The sequence below is a fragment of the Lissotriton vulgaris genome, chromosome 3_1, assembly GCF_964263255.1.
Source record: "Lissotriton vulgaris chromosome 3_1, aLisVul1.2, whole genome shotgun sequence".
NCBI lineage: Eukaryota > Metazoa > Chordata > Amphibia > Caudata > Salamandridae > Lissotriton > Lissotriton vulgaris.
In genome coordinates this window covers 909,032,279-909,051,360 of record NC_141689.1, presented here as the reverse complement: position 1 = coordinate 909,051,360, position 19,082 = coordinate 909,032,279, and the positions used below count along the sequence as shown (strand labels likewise).

Here is a 19,082-nt window from a genome sequence, read left to right as displayed (position 1 = left end):
ACTAGTAGTTGGTAGCTTTTCAGTGGGTACCTCTAAGGTTCCCTCTGGATGCATGTATTAATAAATCAATCACTGGATTCAGTGTGGGTTTATTAATACGAGATGTTTGATACCAAACATCTCTAGTTTCAGTGAAGCCATCATGCAGCTGGGGAACTGTATCGTTTTTGACTAGTGTCCAGCTGTTGTACTTAAAATGGCTCCCCTTGTCGCTTGTACTAGCAGTAATTGTACTGGCCAGCACAGGGGCATATCTGCTCGTGCAGGTATGTTCACACATGTAATATAATGCACCCTGCCTTAGGCCTGCCGTAGGGGAGACTTACAAATATTACATGCAGTGTTGAGGGACATGGCAAACCGGTGTGGGACATATTGTGTGTTCACTTTTTTAGAGCACCTCGTCACTCAACCGGAGTTGGCAGTCTGTATGAGTTTGGCTGTCTGTATGAGTTCCCTTAGAGTGGCACAATATATGCTGCTACTCTTAGGTACCTTCTTTAGTAACTATGCTCTAGGAGCCACACTTACTGGGGACTTACAGAGCTGCTAAAGGCCTGGCCACTTGGGGATCAAATGACCAGTTATCTTGTTTTGGGGAACGAACACTGGCACTGGGCACCTGTTTACCAGGAACCCAGTGCTTTTCAATCAAAGTTGAATCAATACTAGGCAAAAAGTGGTGGGACTACTGCAACAAAACCCCAGTTACCTACACTTATGAGTACAGTGTAGGTAAGTATAGCAAAAACATTATCAAATAAGTTGTGGCTAGAAAAATAGCGGTCAGTTGTGTTGACAAGCAAGTGGTTGGCGTAAGTGAAAAAGGAGACTCCAATTATAAATAATACTGTAGCCTTCTCGTTGTTGTAAGACGTTAATCAAAGCTAGGGTGAAAAAATCGTCAAATTAAAACTGTTCTCATAAAGCTGCTCCTCCTCTCGGAGGTGCAGCCTGATATACTGAATTATCGTGTATAACATTAATGCAGAGCATTTGCCTGTCTTCTAGAGTTGATTGATATAACCTGCACGCTGCTATTACTGAACCCGGATTTCACTACGGCATGGAATGCAAGGTATGTCCCATTATTTTCAACAATTGAGACATTGGATTATGGTTTATGGAGCAACGTTTGTTTCTTGTAAACTCATTTGAAGCCATTTTGAAGCGCTCCTTTGCTTTTCAGCTAAGTTTGTGTTTAACCCCTCCCCTGCTGATGACGGAACCGCTCCGTCATCAGCCGCGGTCGCGCTGTGCTGATGACGGAGCGGTACCGTCATGGCCCGGCCGCCGCGCCTGCGTGGCGCGTTCTATTGAGCGGGCGGGGCCATGACGGCACCGCTCCGTCATGAGCACAGCGCAACCGACGCTGGTGACGGAGCGGTTCCGTCACCAGCCTGCGCCCGCCGCTCGGCCGCCCTCCCCCCCCTTAGCACTGCGGCGTAATAGCCGCCGCAGCGAAGGGGTTAATAAATGTAATGCAGGCATCCATACTAATGCTGGTTAAGTTCAACAGCAAGGTAATAATGATACTGTTTTCATACAGCAGCCAACCAAACTCGATTGATGGGAAGGCTGGTGTGAGTTTTTCCACTGGTGGGCTGCTTTTGGTGTACTCTTCACTGTGTGACTGATCATAGCATGAGAATTGAAAGTTAATGAAACCTCTCCTCTGTACTTCTATGAACAAGCTCTCAAGCTATCACAGAATGGTTTAATAAGCGTAAAAATCCTTGCTTCAGGCCACCACTACTTCATCGAAATTAAAATCGTAAGATTGTTTGCTAGATGCTGTGTTGGCAGACTGATCTTCCTCACGATTACTCTGTTCTTCCTTTTAACTCCTAAACAATTTTTAGCAACCATACTTTTCGACATTAAATTAACTGGTAGATCGATTACAGCATCCGCACCATTACATAAGTCGGACTACCTGAGGGGTCTCTCCTGATTGCTTTCCAGATTCCATTTGAACATTTAGGGCGCTTTAGATGATTGTGTCTTCTTCACTTTGCCTGTTCTCTACAATAGAATAAAAGTATGCAGCTTCCATGAAATACTTGGATTAATTTCTGTTTATTAACTCCGAGATGGGGACTCTATTATGATAGCCCTAATTTAAATTCACAATTGTTTTTTGTCTTTCTTTTTTCGGAAGCCTAGGGCTCCAATCTGTTGATGCTTATTGGCTGTCCATTTGGTGGTGCTGTCAGCACAGAGGTCTAGCGGATTTTCCGTCAACTCCCCTAATGCCTTGCTGCACAAACAGGGATCCTCGAGCTGCTCAGGATTTATGCATCATTCAAACAGCAGATCTGCATCGTCCCACCCAGACCTCTTACACACCTCTCTTTTCCCTTCTACCAGCCCCCTGTGTCCTCTGCCAGAAGCAGCTAGCAGCGTTTCCTAGATTTTACTTCGAATATTCGAGATCAAACTTAGGCTTCTTTCTAGTAACTGTTGCTGATGGTCAGCTTGCATGATCCCAAAGTTTGTTGAAATGGTCAGTAGGTTGATAAAATGTGCAGGAGTGTACAATCGACTGCCAAAACTCTAGCTTCTTCCGAGTACGGTGTATTTAATTTGTGTCTGTTATCTTGTCTGTTTGCTCTTGCTTTAGTCTTTTGAGGGGGGAGGGGAGGGGAGGGGAGGGGAGGGGAGTGTGTGTGTGTGTGTGTCTGGGTCTGTGTGTGTGTGTTTCTGTGACTGTGTGTCTTTGTCTGTCTCCCCCCGTCCAGCAGCAAATGGAGAGTATAATCAGTGTGGGCCTTTCACACACTCAAACTAGCGGGCAGGATGCCAGTGCATGCACACATATCCAGTCAGTTTGGCACACTTCAGTTAGGTGTCTGACTTAGCCTGCTTACAGGCTAACTGTACATAGTACAATAATAAAACCATGATACTAGAAATAATTTGCAATTATTTATAAAGTTTTATATATCATGAACTCCTGTTCACAAGCACGTTCTCTGTGTTTACATTCTGAAAGAAGAGCTGCTGCTACCAGGATTGTCCGATTGCTTCATGTTTTAAGGACAAAATGTGTCCAGCCACTTTATTGCACTTATAAACTATTGTTATCGCATGCACTAGCCTAATTGAAGCAAATGGATACTGCAACACCCAGACGGCACTGATTTGTTAAATGAGTCATTGATTGTAAATGTGGTGTCCGCACAATTGGAGATGAACAGAAGCCATGTTTTTCCATCCGCTGATAGATCATGTGGAACAACAGAGAGATATGCCATTTTGGGGATTTTCTTCTATGAACTGGTAAGATGCTGAACCGGTAAGAGATGCACTCCTGCGGTAGGTCATGGACGCTTTTGAGATTTCAACTCCCTCTGCCTCCTCATTCCTCACGCAGGACAACTCTGGTCCAGAAATGTGCAGCCTAATCCTGATTTTCTGCATGTGTACTAGTATGACAGGAGTTTGTTTCCTCTATTACTAAAAGTGAACTTCCTATCAACTTGTGATCTCAACGTTAAAGAACAGCCTGCTGTACGCATATGATCTTCTTTACAGCATCTAATTGGTTGTCATGCCGTGTCTCCTAGATTAGGGGACACAGCTAGTTTGCCTCTCAACCCCTTGTTTGGGTGGGTAAATTGAATACTCAGTAACCAAAGGGCGTGAGTTCTAAGCCCATTTGCAAACCACAAAACCCTCACCCCTGATCAGCATATCTGCCATAAGAGGGAACACCATTGGAAACAAGCTGACATCCTTATAAAGTCTTACTAAAAGCAGGGCCTTTCCATTTAATCATTAGGTATCAACGTTGAGTAATCGCAACTGGTGTCAGTGGTTTATACTGGGTTATTTTCCGGTTTAGTTCTGTCCCATCAACTTGAGGTGTGAGAAAATGTTGATGCACACACTCGTACTGTAATATAAACTTCCAGTGCCCTCTTCGTCCCCTCCCCAAAGCGGGTCAGCCTCTTTCAGTTGTTTTCCTACTCGTAGCACTGCTTGATCGCCGGGCAACCACATTGGTGTTACACCTTCCAAACTGTGATGTCTATCCATGTGATCCATGTTGTATTTTTGCTTGTGCTACTGCTGCTCTCTTTGATTTACTGTTGTGATGGTGAAGTTTCAGAAAACCTTTCCACTGTAGATAAGACAAAACGGTTGACCTTGTCATTCCTGTGATTCGTACATCAAAGGGAATACGAAAAACTATGGCGGTTATTATTAGGAGCAGGTTTTTTTGTTCATCAAATAAAGTTGTATTATTCGGTATTAACTAATACCTGAAGGCAGTCCTTTGTAAACACAAAGTCCAGGACTCCAATATGTTGCATGTGGGTGACGTGGTGCCAAGTGATCATCCTTGTTAACATGAATGAAGGCAATGCAGAGAAGATGATCTGTAAATGTTTCTTTACAAATCTTTGAGATTGTAGTCTTAATGTGGTGCAAGTGCAAGATACAGAACCAATGTACCTACAGAGAACCTAACACCGAATCGGCTATGATACTATCATTTTGACACTTAAATGTTTCTCCATTGCAAGAGAGCTTCAGAAATAAGTGAATAAATAAATGTTTACCTTTGTGTTTTGTTTGTCTCTCACACAGGAAGGAATTGATCCAGTCTGGGACTTTAAACCCAATCAAAGATTTGCATCTTGGGAAATTGGCTCTAACAAAGTTTCCAAAGAGTCCAGAAACTTGGATACACAGGTCTGGTTGGGTTTGCTTGAGTTTACATTAAATAATATAACTATATGCTGCTATTTTTTCCATACTGAAATTACACACCAAATATAAATGCCCTCTGGTGAAGCTTCTTTACTGGATCACTTGCTCCACATAAACTATGTTCTCTTTAAATTATAGGACACCCTCTTACTAGAACTTTGAGTATGTTGCTGAGAGATTGAATGTTTATTGTAGCATGTTGCAAGCGCTGTCCTTTTCGTTAAATAGGATTCTATATTCCTGCTATGCCCATTTTCTCCCTAAAGTAATTGAGACGTCCATACACACATTATTGAGATAATACATAAATCACACTGGCTGCACAGCGGCCTGTTTGGTTTATTGCAGCGTAATGGAACTGTTCTTAGGAAGGCTGGTATCATTACATTGGTTGATATTTGCGTTGATCACCGTACCCACTACCAGTACACATGTCTTGGAAAGAAAGTAGGAGAAGAGGCTTGAGCTTGTTAACTTGAAAATGTATCAAACCACTGCATTCACTTTGGGATTAATGGAGTCCACCGTTAATTGGGAACCCTAGATTTATTTTCTATCATATTTGCAGGTGTTAAGTCTAGACCAAAGACTTCAAGAATAGCTAAGCCACTAAATTTAGGCCAAAGTGGTTGAATGTATGGGATTTACAAACTTAACATAGCTAAGTGCAGAGGTTGTTTTTGTTGTTCTCTCAGTTTAGCCATTGCTCTTTCAATTTCACCACTGAGCTTGCTTTTACAGGCATACTTACTCTGCAAGTCAACACATATGCCCATGTTTTCTGTCCTTTAGTCGTATGGCAAAGCTAGCAAGAGGGAAGGTAGTTGAATAACTGTATAGAGCATGCATTTTACTTTTTAGGTTTCGCTGGGGGGCGGAGCCGTTAGGCTCCTCCTCCAGAGAAATCTGTAGTTTCTAGTATGGGTGACTTGAACACGCCTCTCTGCTTCATTGGCTAGCTCCATAAATGGAGGCTAGCCATTGGAACAGAGAGGCGTCCGTCAATGCCGGACCAGACACGGGGGCGTTCCCGAGATTCTTTGGCTTTTGCCGACGTCACGCGACGCCGGGAACGCCCCCGAGTCTGGTCCGGCCCGGCCGTGATTGCTGCTGTCCTGGGCATGTTTTTCCCCGGCACGTTTCCCGCCTCCCTCCCGCCGTTCGTGTTCTCTCCCGCCCCCCTCCCCCCTCACGCCCCCTGTGTCCTCTCCCGCCCCCTCCCGCCGTCCGTTCCTCTCCCGCCCCCCCCCTGTCCTCGTAGGCCTCCCTCCCGCCGTTCGTGTTCTCTAACTTCTCTCCCGCCCCCCTCCCCCCTCACGCCCCCTGCCCGGGAGTGAGCCGAAGCTCTGCCTGGGCTCCTGAGCCGCTGGTGGAAGCAGCCGCGGAAGAGCTGGCTTCGTATCTGCTGATGAGTAACCTTCGGCCCGGCCGGCCGTCGTCAGCTCTCCCCCTCAGCCCGGCGATTGGTCCTCGGCCGCCGGGACTCCCCCGCGTCATTCCTGGGCCGGGCAGAGATTGGCCCGACCTGAGAGGCGTCCCCGCGCACGCCCGGAGGTATCTGGAGTCCGGCCGTCCCTCAAAGCAAGTCCGGAGAGAAGGAGCAATGCGACCCCCGCAAGGAGCCCCCGCCAGAGTGCCCGGTAAGTCAAATGGGCTAGGGAAGGCTCTGTGTGGCAGGGTGTCACTCCTCTGAGCCTGCAAGGCTCCCTCGATATCCGAAGCCCTGCGAGGCTCCCCCGTGTTGTCCTGAGCCTAACTTCTTTTAGTGTCGCTCTTCTCGTTATAAATACCTAGACAATGGAGCGGGTGTTTACAGAGAGCTCTCGCTACAGCCCAGATCACAAGAGGAAGAGACTGCCTTTAATTTATGATTTAGAGTGCACGACCTCGATTCTTGTGCCTCGAGGCAAGTTGACCACCAGAAGAAGAAAGAGGTAAATAGGAGGGTTGCACAAAAAGACATTGGCCATGCCCCCTTGAGAGACCCCCCAGTTTTTTCATCCCACTTAACGCTGCTCAGTGCGATGTATTTACTGGTTAATATGTGCGATTCACCTTATTTTTTGACGGATTCGAAAAAGAGCGTTTATTTGCTGGCAGTGAAAGGACTCGGGACTGAACTGCAATCTGGTCGCTGAAGCGCAATCTTTTCGAATAACCTTCAGAGGCGGCTTGGGTTTCTCTCATGCCTAAAGGCTACCCGTCAGACTTGCTCCTGCTTGGGCGAGAACGCGAGATATGATCTTCAGAGGGAGAAAGTAGGGCACTTATCTTTATTCTGAGATCCTCTAAAAATAACACGCAGAATTGGAAAGCAAAGTTAACACTTCAAACGGCCGTCTGTAGTTGTAAGACCTTGTTCCGGAGGGCGGCGGGGGAAGTAAACAAGGTTTCAGATGTCGTTGGGCGCTGGGTCGCTGATGGCGCGTGGGATACCGGCTCGCGCCAAGTGCGGCGTCTGGCGGCACGGCATTAGTCCTTATCTCGGCCATCCATGTGCGGATCCTGGCGGGAATATTGAATCTGAGGCTCGGCCTCCTATCAGCTGCCCACACCTGGAAGGGTGAATGAAATTGTGGAGACGGGGGAAGCGTATAATCTTTACAGGATTACCTGTCTTTTGCTCCGCGTTGGGAATGCACAAAGTCTGTGTACAGGAATGGAGTTTGTCCCCGTCATCAGTGGCGTAATGCAAAATGATGGGCCTCCCTGCAAAATGTGTTAGGGGCCCGTGACGGACCCATGTGCCACATATATTGATAGGCGGAGTGGGGCGGGGGACCCCTGAAGGGTCGCGGTCGCCTGCAGCTAGTGGCTTCAGGGAGCTGTTTAGTCCCTGCCCGCATGAAATAGATTTAAACCCAATGCGCTGCAGTGAAGGCGACGGCGGGAAACCTTACTAAGAGCATTCTTTGTCTTCATGCCTTCCTTTCCCCTTTATTCCTGCTGCTGCTATAAAACCTCTCCTGCCCTTAAGTGCACCTGGACTGATGATGAAATATCATGAAAATCGGCCATGGGCTCAGAGCTGGACTGTCCATCCAGGCACTGTGCCATTCCCAGAGTGCTGGAGACCTGGGGGCTGCTTTCAAGGCTGGGAGGGCAGTCATGATCCAGCTTTGAAAGACCCCGTGATGATCCAGTCCTAGAAGCAATCCTCTGCTTGTCGCACTCGCAGCACCAGGGGTCAGCTCGCTCCCTTGGACTTGTAGCAGCACCTTTCACTGAGAGGAGGGGGTACATCTATGCTGTGAGAAAGAAGTGTCACCGCGGTAAGAGGCACCTTTAATAGGTCTAGCAGAGACCATCGCCCAGAGCCCTCTCCTCATCTCCCGCTGTCCGTTCCCGCCCCCCCCCGCTGTCCGTTCCCACCCCCCCGCCAACGGAGGTAGCCTCCCGAGTCAGAGTTGGTGGGCCGAAGTTGCATACGCTTCACGCTATCCGCACCTCACAGCCATGTGGTACTGGTTCATGTCCATTCCTCAGTGGAGGGCCAGGCACGGTCTGCCCCAGCGGCGCGACCCCCCCCCCCCCCCCCCCCCACCCCCCGGCGGGTGTCAGCAGGACCTGCCTTCAGTGACCATTCAAACAATCCTCACGGGGATATTCAAGTGCGGCATGCCGAAACAGAACCTCGCCTGCGCCAATAGTCTAGTGCTTGCCAGGGTGCCAATATGCACCTCTTCTCCATTAGAAGCTGGGGGGTGCCGTGCGACAAGATGGCGGATGCCGGCCCAAGGGGATCGCAAGTGCCAGTGCTGTCAGCTGTTGAGCGGGGCAGGTTCGATCTTCTCCCGTGTGGCGCCACTCAGCTCACTCAAGGGATGACATCAGTGCACTTCACAGTATCCATCCATAGGCACACCTCAACATGTCCGCACCGCAACTGGCAGTATTACAAGTGGCATCAGAGGGGCCAGCGGCTCATCAGGATGGGACCTATGTCCTGCTGCAGGCTGCTACACCGTTGGGGCCCAGCTCAGTGAATCCTGTTGTAAGGGCAGTGGTGACATCTGCAATTTGGGTAGCGAAATTGCCCAGTGGCTGTCAACGTGAACCAGTGCCACAAAGATTAAACTTAAGTGGGGGCCAAAGATGTTGATTTAATCGCTACATTCACAGCAGCATTACCTGTATCATTTCAACTAGTGCTGCTCCCGTTGCCTTCCCTCTCACAGGAGTGCTGTGTGCAATATTTCTAGCCTCACAGGAGCCCTGGCTGCATTGCTTCTATACACATACTAAGAGTTATTTCAAGGGGAACCGGTAACACGTTTCAAGGGTGTCGCTTCTTCAACACTGTGCTCCACGCGCCGCGACGAGCAACCCCACACATGTGTTATTTTGAATTTGATGCCCACACATTACAGATGGTACTTTCGTGGCAGTGCAGGAATCGTTTCATCATCTTAAAAAAACAGCATCCCTGAGCAGTTCAGTGTAGTGAGGGCGAGCAGTGGGACCGAATGGTATATTCAGGCAGTGTGTGTGTGCGGGTGTTGTCCCAGCCGTGCCCCGTCACTCAGCGGTGGACTGTCGTCGCGGCGGCAACAGGGCGTGCAGCTAGGGTTACCCTCTATTTGCAGGGGACTCCCTCACCCCAATCCCGCCGCAGCAACAACAGCAGCGTAGTCAGTCTATGCGGCGGCCGCATCTGCCATCCGCCCACAACCGCTCCGAATCCCAGCCAGTCCGGGGGGGTGCCATGCAGCGAGGTCTCACCCAGCCGCCCGCCGATTATCAAGCACTCAGCGGCAGGTCTTACATGCACAGGTGTCTTTCACTTGCAGGAGCCTGTCTACCGCAATCGCGTCGTTAACTCAACTGCACCATGGGCAGTCTGGGCAGCGGCCTAGCCTGCGATCCACCACCTCCCACCGCAGCAGTCGATCCGGGGACACATGTGCTGGAGGCTGGCAGGCGACGTCACGGAGTCCCATCCGCGCCTCGCCAGTCACCAGCCAGCGTCCAGGTAGGCAGCAACAGAGGGTGCGGCCATAGCCCGTCTCCGCCGGGCTAGTGTTTCAGCGCCGTGTTTTGCGGCCCTGTGGGCGGAGGTAAGCCCCGGGCTCGCCTAGGTCGTGCCGGCCGCAGGGACCGTAGGCAGGGTGGCCCATCTAGACGATGTCCACAGACCAGGGCTCAGCCAGCAGAAAATCAGCAGCGGAGGTCCGGGGGTAGGGCGACCCTGGCAAAGTCTCGCCCAGCAGGAACCCCCTTGGGCGACTACATACGGATGTTAAAGCCTGTGCAGCGGAGCTCCGGTTAGGGTGACCAACTGGCATGGGTACAAATTCAGGACTGTGAGTGTAAAAATTCAGGACAAAGGGTCAAAATTCAGGACAGAAATTCAGGACAGGAGGTCGAAATTCAGGACAAAGGGTACGTATTAAAGACACATCAGAGGAGGTTGAGCAATAGTACATAAGTAAGTAAATAGACAACCACTTAAGTACAAGTGAACATAAGTTTATATTAGGTTGAGAAACTTGTGCACTTCATGGTTAGGTTTCGACCTGGCAATCTGCGCAAGCAGTTCGCGCAGGCAAAATCTATTGTTTACATATATTGGCTTCAGGAACGTCCCCCGGCTCCCATTGGCTAGCTTCATAAATGGAGGCTAGCCATTGGGAGCCGGATCTGTGTGTCTGTAGTCAGCGAGGGCCCCCTGTTGCTGTCAGTATATATGTGTTGGTGTTAAGAGTCAGCTGTCCACTTGTGCTTGCTCTCCTGCCCTGCTATTGGCATTGTAAATGACAATGCCATTTATTTATGTTTTTAAAAAAAACATAAATAAAAATAATGTCATGAGCAATGCCAATAGCTCTAACTTTTGCAAAGGCGAAACCATTGCATTGTAAATGCTTGTTGTAGTCTTGTTGCACAGCCTAAAAGAGAGCAAACATTCTCAATGATAGTTCTAGAGGAGGGCACAGTTTTCACTGAAATAGCAAGTTGCATAACTGCCAACAGGTACTTTCATCCCTTCTGAAAAATAACGCTGCCATTGCAGTGCATTGCATAATAGCATGTTGCGTTGACTGTCTGTCGCCACTAGCACCTTTCATACATGTCAACTATTCTGAATGAAGCTTGAGGTCCCCAAACGTGTTTGCTTGCTAATTAAAAGCAACGGGTGGAGTCTGCCTTGAATGACTTTAATAGGACCACCCTTGGGACATGTCCCTTGGATTAATGCCAGGTACAGCTGTTTGAGTGCTGTGGAGAGGCTTGCTGCGGACAATGTTATGTATGTGAAGGCCACAGAGGTGCCTACGGTTTGGTCAATGAAGTTGGTACGGCGCCAGGCAGCATCAATTGGGGCTTTCTGGTGGAAGAGCATAATATCGCCCTGAGCATCAGCCTCAAATGCTACATGTGGCTCAACTCCATTGCTCATAATCTGCCAGAAACCCACTGCTAAAGGCCTGTTTCTGAGTGGCTTTCTATTTTGGGTCGTCTTGGATTCTGGGAAGGAGACTGTGTCCTTGCTCAAGATCACCAAGCCACTCACTGTCGTAGAGAACCACGTGTGTTTTGGGAGGTTGCACACTCCAATTTAGGGTCCCCAACGAACCAACACATTGCCTTGAATTCAGCCCTCTGTCACAGGCACAATGAAGCTATTACTCTGCTTGGTCCTGTTAAAAATTAGCTATCAAGGAAGTAGCAGCACTGTCCCTAATACCAGAAACACTTGTAGATTTTTCTTACCTATGATGACCTTACCACAAACTTTTAGAATATAACTCAACTATTAGAAACCACTAAAAACAAAGATCTAACATGGGTACTCCAGCCCTGCCTCTTCCTTTCTCTGAGGTGCCTTTCTTTGCCTGGTTTTTGCCCGGGCACAGCCATGGTGCTTCCTGCACTGTGGGAAGTTTGCAGTACTTGTTAAAAAAGCAATTAGGGAGGTTCTTATAAAGCAACGGGGTATCTAAGACTTATAAAATAAAGGACTTTCCATTCTTGAGAGAATATTCTCACCCGGAGTTGGTAATTGTAGTGTCAGTTTGTAGAAACTGAGCACCTTTCTTTCACTGGCAAGTCCGAATTTTTTCTTGGTACAAATGATGAAATGTGCTGTGTGTGAATGGAACCACCGCTCTTATCTGAGGGCGAAGACCTTCAACTGGCAGCAATATTAACCTGAAAAATAGGCAGTCACTTCATCTGTGGCAACAGCTATGGCAGACGAGAGTCACTGGCAACAGGGAAGCTTCCTGCATCTGGGAAAAAATGATTCGCCTTTTCTACATCTCCTGTCAGCCATTCCGTTAAGGGGTGAAGCATCTCCAGTCACATTAGATAGTGGCACAAAACAGCAAAAGGCAGTTGGATACAAATTATTGTGCAAAACAGCTATGCTTTGTAGTTCAAGACAATCTACTGCCATTGTATTAAAAAGAAATATCCTTTAACAACAAGACTATCTTCAAATGGAAATCAGCATCTTATTGCAGAAACCACAGTTCAACCATTTCTTTCAAAGCAAAAAGACAGTGGTATTTTTTCTTGATACACTGTTGTGTGAAAGAAAGTTCTGAAACTGGAGGTCAGACCCCTCCTATACTTTAAACTGGCAATAGATGTTTCTGATACATATTTCTTTCTGCATATTCCTCACCTTAAGAATATAACAAGGCACCATCCTAGATCCAGAAAGTTTTTAGTTCTCGGCTGATTCCATTCCGCAGGAATTAATAGGACGAGTCTATAGCAGTGAAACCAAGAGTTAAACTAAGCTCTCCCAAAGCGGATTACAAAGCGGATTTCCACGAGTGCATGTGCTCTCGTGCACGAGCTTTTGTCCGAGCCGCCTGCCTGCCTCCTGCCTTTGAGCCATTTGTTGCTTGTTCACACTTCATCAGCCTCCTTCCCACAGGCATCCCCCAGCGTGAGCTCGGCCTCAGGCTGTTTCACTTTCACGGCCGCGAGGCCGTGCTTCAGAGGATCCGCTCCCCGCCCCCTGCTTCATACAATTCACCAAGTGCCCCCTCCCCACAGCAATGCCAAGAGCCGATGATTAAATTTCATGTGTCTGGTGCTTTCCACAGTCTAATCAGGGGCTGTATTAATGATAGAAATGCGTGGAAGCCCTGTTACCTCACATTTCATTCGTTACTGGACGAATCTAACTGACCGTGAAAGTGTAGAACCCTAGTGTATTTTGATAAGGGTCTTCAGTTAATGTGACATCAAGAAATGCCAACAGCTGACGAGGATGAAAAGCATATCTGTTCTGGTTGGAGTTTCTGTACCGGTTCAATTGTTTTGCTGGCTTGTTTTCATGCTCTCCGCACATCACAAAACTACCTCAGTGTTTCTGCAATCTTGCTTTCTTGACTGCAGAAGTCCCAAAAGTGTTTACTCGGTGTCACCTTGACTCGCCATGACAGGAGCACTCAGGACAGGCAGGCAGCATCAACCCCAGAGCATTAGTGACAGGCCGGGTCACGGTGTCTACTTACCGGTTTCCCATCGATAAGTATCCGCTGCCCCCACCAGAGAGCGGGTCGCGTTCCTCTAGTTTGCTTATTTTTTTCCACCAGACACCCATCCCCCACAAACAAGCCATGTCATGATTGCGGGTTCACTTCCGCTGAGGGCTGCTGGAAACAGGAGCTGATCGGTGCTCCATCTTACAAAGCAGGGCTGCCTTCGGGGGTCAGAGATCAGAAACGAAGACAGCTCTGCGCACAGGCTGCTCTTGGCCTCATCTGCCAGCATTATGGTAAAGGGTGTGGCTTAACAGGCAGAGCTGCCAACTTTCGAACTAGGGAGCCGGGTTTGAGTTTCCGCGTCAGCTCAACATTCTGTGTGTTGGGGCAAATCACTTAATCTCCCTGTGCCTACAAAAAAAACTAATAATGATATAAAAAAGTGATTGTGTCGTGTAATGCACGTAAAACGTTCCAATTCCTTCGGGTCGTGTTCAACCTATATAATGCTGTAAAAAATAGAAATCAGTGCACTCCTCTGTTTTCACACTTTGTGCTAATTCCAGCTTTTTGCATTAGGTTGCAGGAAATTCGCAATGCGCATTGTCGGAGTTGGACACTCGCATTTATTAGAGATTTAAATAATTTTATTTTATACACTTCTCATGAGATGGGAATTAGACGTTCATTGGACAGACAGTCCTAAAGGAACAGTTTTACAGACGCCCAGCTTTGCCCATATATGGAAGGAGTTTTGTGGCTAAATTCCTAAAGTTCACCTTCATCGGCCGTGCTACACTCGCAGTATTAACATTTGGCCAAGGCTCAGACCAGTCTGAGCCAGACACAATGGTACCGTCCAAACGTGCAATCTGCTGCTGTCCATGTGCCATCAACATAAGGGGTTCGTTTGAGCTCAGCTTCCACAGTTCACAATCATTCAAAATCCTCTGCAGGTAAGCATCAGGTAAATTTTTATGATCACTCAGAATCCCCTGAAGGTAGGCATCAGTTACAGCTTCGTGATCACTCTGAATCCCCTGAAGGTAGGCATCAGTTACAGCTTCACGATCACTCTGAATCCCCTGAAGGTAGGCATCAGTTACAGCTTCAGAATCACCCTGAATCCCCTGCAGGCAGAGCAGCAGCTACATCTTCATATTGACCCTGAATCCCCTGCAGATATGCAGCAGTCCCTTCATTGTCACTGAATGCCCTGCAGGTAGGGCACCAGTTACAGCTTCAGATCACTCTGAATGCCCTGCTGGTAGGGCAGCAGTTACATCTGACCCGGAGGACTGGATTAGGTGCTTTACGTGGGCCGTATAACTCATTGTGTAACCTGTCTCTAGTCATCCCCAATTTTTCTAATTTCGCCATAGTATCGTTTTCATGAAACGTCTGTTGAAATTAATATGATGTGAGGTTTTGTAGAACACTTTTCTGGTATAAGAACTGAAGATATAAAGCAAGAGTGCTGGTACGCTAAAGCAAGAGCCACAAACGTATGAGATAGTGTTTGAAATGGAAAAATAGAGGTGCAAGGACCCTATACCACAGTACCTGCTTACTTTTGACAAGTACCGGTACCGGGTCTGTGAAATTTTTATTACACAGACAATCGGCCGATAATTACATTTCACGTGTCTGGTACTTTCCCCAGTCTTTTCCCCAATATATTTGATCTCTTCTCCCACCAGATGTATGTACTAAGATGAAACGCTTTCCACACGTTGAACACACATTTTTATTTTGAAGAAACTTTTTCATATTTGAACATGATGGTTGTATTATTTACATGGCAACAATTTTTCGGGGCTCGCTCGTTTCATGCCTGGGTTCATAGAGCCGTGTGGCTCTCCCTGTTTGACTCGCCCACATCTACCACGAACATTTGAGTGTTTGTTGTTTTCAGTAAGGGTTGTTATTTAAAAAAAATATTATATGCACTTCCTGATTGCAGAAAAACCGAAATGGTATTATCATCAAAGTTTATGCTGTGTAGTCATTACATGTGTTTCGTTGTTGTTTTTGCCCCATTGTCCTTGGAGGTTGGGCTCATAGCAGAACTGAAGTGTCACTGCTTGTCCTACGGCCAAGTTAGGTGCGGAAGACTGAATGGCCATTTTCAGACCTCGAACCGTGATATGGCTTTGAATAAATCGGGTATTTTTCCCGCAGGTGTAAATCTGTACTCGTTCACAGGACTATTTTTCAGCTACAGGAATTGCTGGCTGCCTTTTCATCTCGAATTGAAAATTGTATTGATGCCGTTTACAGTAAGACCTAATTAAAGATGTGTTTTTGAATGTGCAGTTAGAGTCTACTTTTACAAAAAATAGACTATACCTTTCGTTTTGTAAGGCATTTGAGTTTGTCAGACTTTACTAAAACTCCAGTGGGTTATGCCTTCATTCGGCAGTTTAAAGGCACCACATGACTTCAGGAGGTGAACGTGCCTGGGCTTACATTTCGTTTTAGAAAAAAAATGAAAAAACCCGAAACAAACAAACCATTTGTAGTCACCAACTGCAATAAGCACATCTGCAAACAGTTTTACATGGCAGGCAGGCAAAATCAGTATGTCCCTGAGGTCAGGGCTTCTCAGGTGATTTTCAGCCTGTTCTTAACTGTCTTTCTGATTTGACAGCCCTTTTGTTTGGAGATTATTTTCCACCTAGGTTGGGTTTTCTTTGCATGGTTTTTCTTTTTTTCATTTTTTTTGTTCTTCCCTCAGTCTCTTTTCCATTCCAACATGATGGCGATGTATGTTGTGTCTCTTGTCTGTCAGTGGAGTGCAATGGTGTTATGGTAAGAGTCTATAAAGCACCACGTATATGCCTCCCGCATGCTGTTTTTAGGTCTCGACCACCACAGCACCACTCAGCGCCACCACAGCACCACTCAGCGCCACCACAGCACCACTCAGCGCCACCACAGCACCACTCAGTGCCACCACAGCACCACTCAGCACCACCACAGCACCACTCAGCACCACCACAGCACCACAGCAACACCACAGCACCACTCAGCAACACCACAGCACCACTCAGCACCACCTAAACATCAGTCAGCACCACCAAAGCAAATACACAGCACCACAAAAACAAAACTATGCACCAACACAGCAACACTCAACAAAACCACTACATTACTCAGCACCAGCCCAGCATAAGTCAACACAACAACAGCACCATTCCGCACCACCACAACACCACTCAGCACCACCACAGCACCACACCAGCATCAATAAGGGACACACCAGCATCACTGTACACCACCACAGCACCACACAGAAACAGCACAGCAGCAATCAGCCCAACACCAGCATCACTCAGAGCAACACCAACATAAATAAATAACACCCAAACATCATTCATCGCCACACCAGCACCACTCATCACCACACCAGCATCACTCCGCACCACCACAGCATCACTCCGCACCACCACAGCATCACTCCGCACCACCACAGCATCACTCAGCACCACCACATTATCACTCAGCACCACCACAGCACCACTCAGCACCACTACAGCATCACTCAGCACCACCACAGAACCACTCCGCACCACCCCAGCATCACTCAGCACCACCCCAGCATCACTCAGCACCACCCCAGCATCACTCAGCACCACCCCAGCATCACTCAGCACCACCACATTATCACTCAGCACCACCACAGCACCACCACAGCATCACTCGGCACCACCACAGCATCACTCAGCACCACCACAGCATCACTCAGCACCACCACAGCATCACTCAGCACCACCCCAGCACCACTCCGCACCACTCCAGCATCACTCAGCGCCATCCCAGTATCACTCAGCACCACTCAGCATCACCACAGCACCCCTCAGCACCACCCCAGCATCAATCTGCACAACCATTCAACAACAACTGGTTCAAATATGTTCTCTCAATGTTTCAAACTTTATTACAAATGTCACAAAAAGATGTTAATATTTCACTTCTGTTCTTGGATTTTCGTCACAATAAAATACACTGAACATAATCTTCACAAAAGTTATTTACAAAAGTTTAAGCTATTGCCATAATAAATTAAAATCACTTTTATTTAAGTATTAATTATTTAAAAAAATTAAAAGCCATTGTAATTTGTAATATCAATACAGCTAAGTCACGTAAATACAAAACATGTTGCATTACAAATGCTATAGGTGTCACATTTGCGAAAGTTATAACTATTGGCATTGTAAATGTAAAGGAAGGATCACTATTTACATGGAAGGAGTTAAACGAACACATTGGTCCCGGAATGTCCAGATTTAAGTATATTCAGCTGGACAGTTGGATAAGAGCCCAGGGTAGAAAAGATAAACACCTTGGGAAAGTTAGCCGCTTGGAACAACAACTAGTGGAAAAACCAGTGGGTAGAAAGGAGGTAGCTTTGTGGTATTGGCAGATTCTTGAAGAAATAGATGGTGACTTTACTCTCCCAGACCAACTGTGGGGGTCAGTAACTGGCCTTCGCTGTGAAGAGATATGGCTAAGTTCTTTTGCCCTTTTACACAAGATTGTAAAACCTTCATGGTTAAGAAGAAACCATCTTTTCTCAGTACACCGCGCATATATCACGCCACTTAAACTTTCCAAATTTCTCCCTGATAAAAAATGTAACAAATGTAATCTTACGGGCGCATCTGATGTCCACATGTTCATGGAATGCCCTGCTATAAGTCGGTTTTGGGAAGAAGTGAAGGCTACGTTAAACTCCATTATGAACACATCACTTTCAATAACATTACCACTCATTATTTTTGGGCTGGAAGATAACATTACTGGCAAAGCAAGATCATTCCTTTTTTATGCCATTTTGCTGGCAAGAAGGCAAATTTGCATGCATTGGACAGAGGTAACAGCCCCCTCACATTCGGTATGGCTCACATCATTATACGAGACATCTAAAGTAGACCTCAACAGAACATGCAGCAAACGAAATCTGGCTTTTTGGGATGTGTTGTCCCAGTGGAAATAGAATCCGTTTTTTTTTTTTTTTTTTTTCCCCGGGTCCTATGATTATGCCGATAATACTCCTTGGACCGGGTCTAGCCTCGATATGATAATGGTCCAACAGGTTGAAAAACACCTAGATGGAGTCAGCTCAAATCCCTCACGGTTTTGGCTGTTATCTCCCACCCATAGAATATCTCGAGTTCTGGTAAAGGAAGGACGCAACCACTATGGAGTGGACCCTTATGGGAAGGACTCGCTAGGTGGTTGGTATCGGTCACATTGAGGACATGGCAAATGAGGACGAAAAAAAAAAAAAAAAAAATCAATACAGCTAAGTCACGTAAATACAAAACATGTTGCATTACAAATGCTATAGGTGTCACATTTGCGAAAGTTATAACTATTGGCATTGTAAATGACAAAGCTATTAATTTAACTATTTTCCAAACCAACACATAAATAAAAAAATTGTCATTTACAAGACCAATAGCTCAAACTTTCCTAATGCGAGACCTATCTGCCCAGGCCTGAGGTGACCAGATCAGCCTCTGTTGGGTACTGCTTGGTGTGCTGATGTCAGTTCCTCATTTTCCACGCCTTACCGGCTTGTGTCCAGAGCTCCTCTTCAGTTTTACCTATTTCTTTAAATGTCAAGAAAGCTTGTTCAGCAGATTAGGTCAAGTCACCCGCAAAGTGTTGTGATTTAAAGCCTGACAGCATGGTAGATATCCCTAAACAATCCTTCCTATATTTGCATGCAATTTCTGTGCCGTCATCCACCAAAAGACCATCAGGAAGTGGAAGGCCAAGTTGTTTCTGGCCAGGGCTTATACGTCCCTCACCTAAGTTTCCGGGTAGACAGCAAGCAGTTCTCCAAACGTCCTCTCACAGCAGGCACATAAGACCCCATTAAAAGGACAAGTCCTCGTCTTCTTCCTC

At 47.0% G+C, this 19,082-nt stretch overlaps 1 protein-coding gene across 1 annotated transcript in view; it reads left to right on the top strand.

Moving 5' to 3' along the window:
* Positions 1 to 19,082, top strand: part of PTAR1 (protein prenyltransferase alpha subunit repeat containing 1) — a 276,298-nt gene that overhangs the window by 93,195 nt on the left and 164,021 nt on the right. Inside the window, exons 3-4 of the mRNA XM_086961251.1 lie at positions 1,012 to 1,078; positions 4,597 to 4,701. Coding sequence (XP_086817377.1) covers positions 1,012 to 1,078; positions 4,597 to 4,701 — 172 coding nt within the window. The remainder of the gene's footprint in view (positions 1 to 1,011; positions 1,079 to 4,596; positions 4,702 to 19,082) is intronic.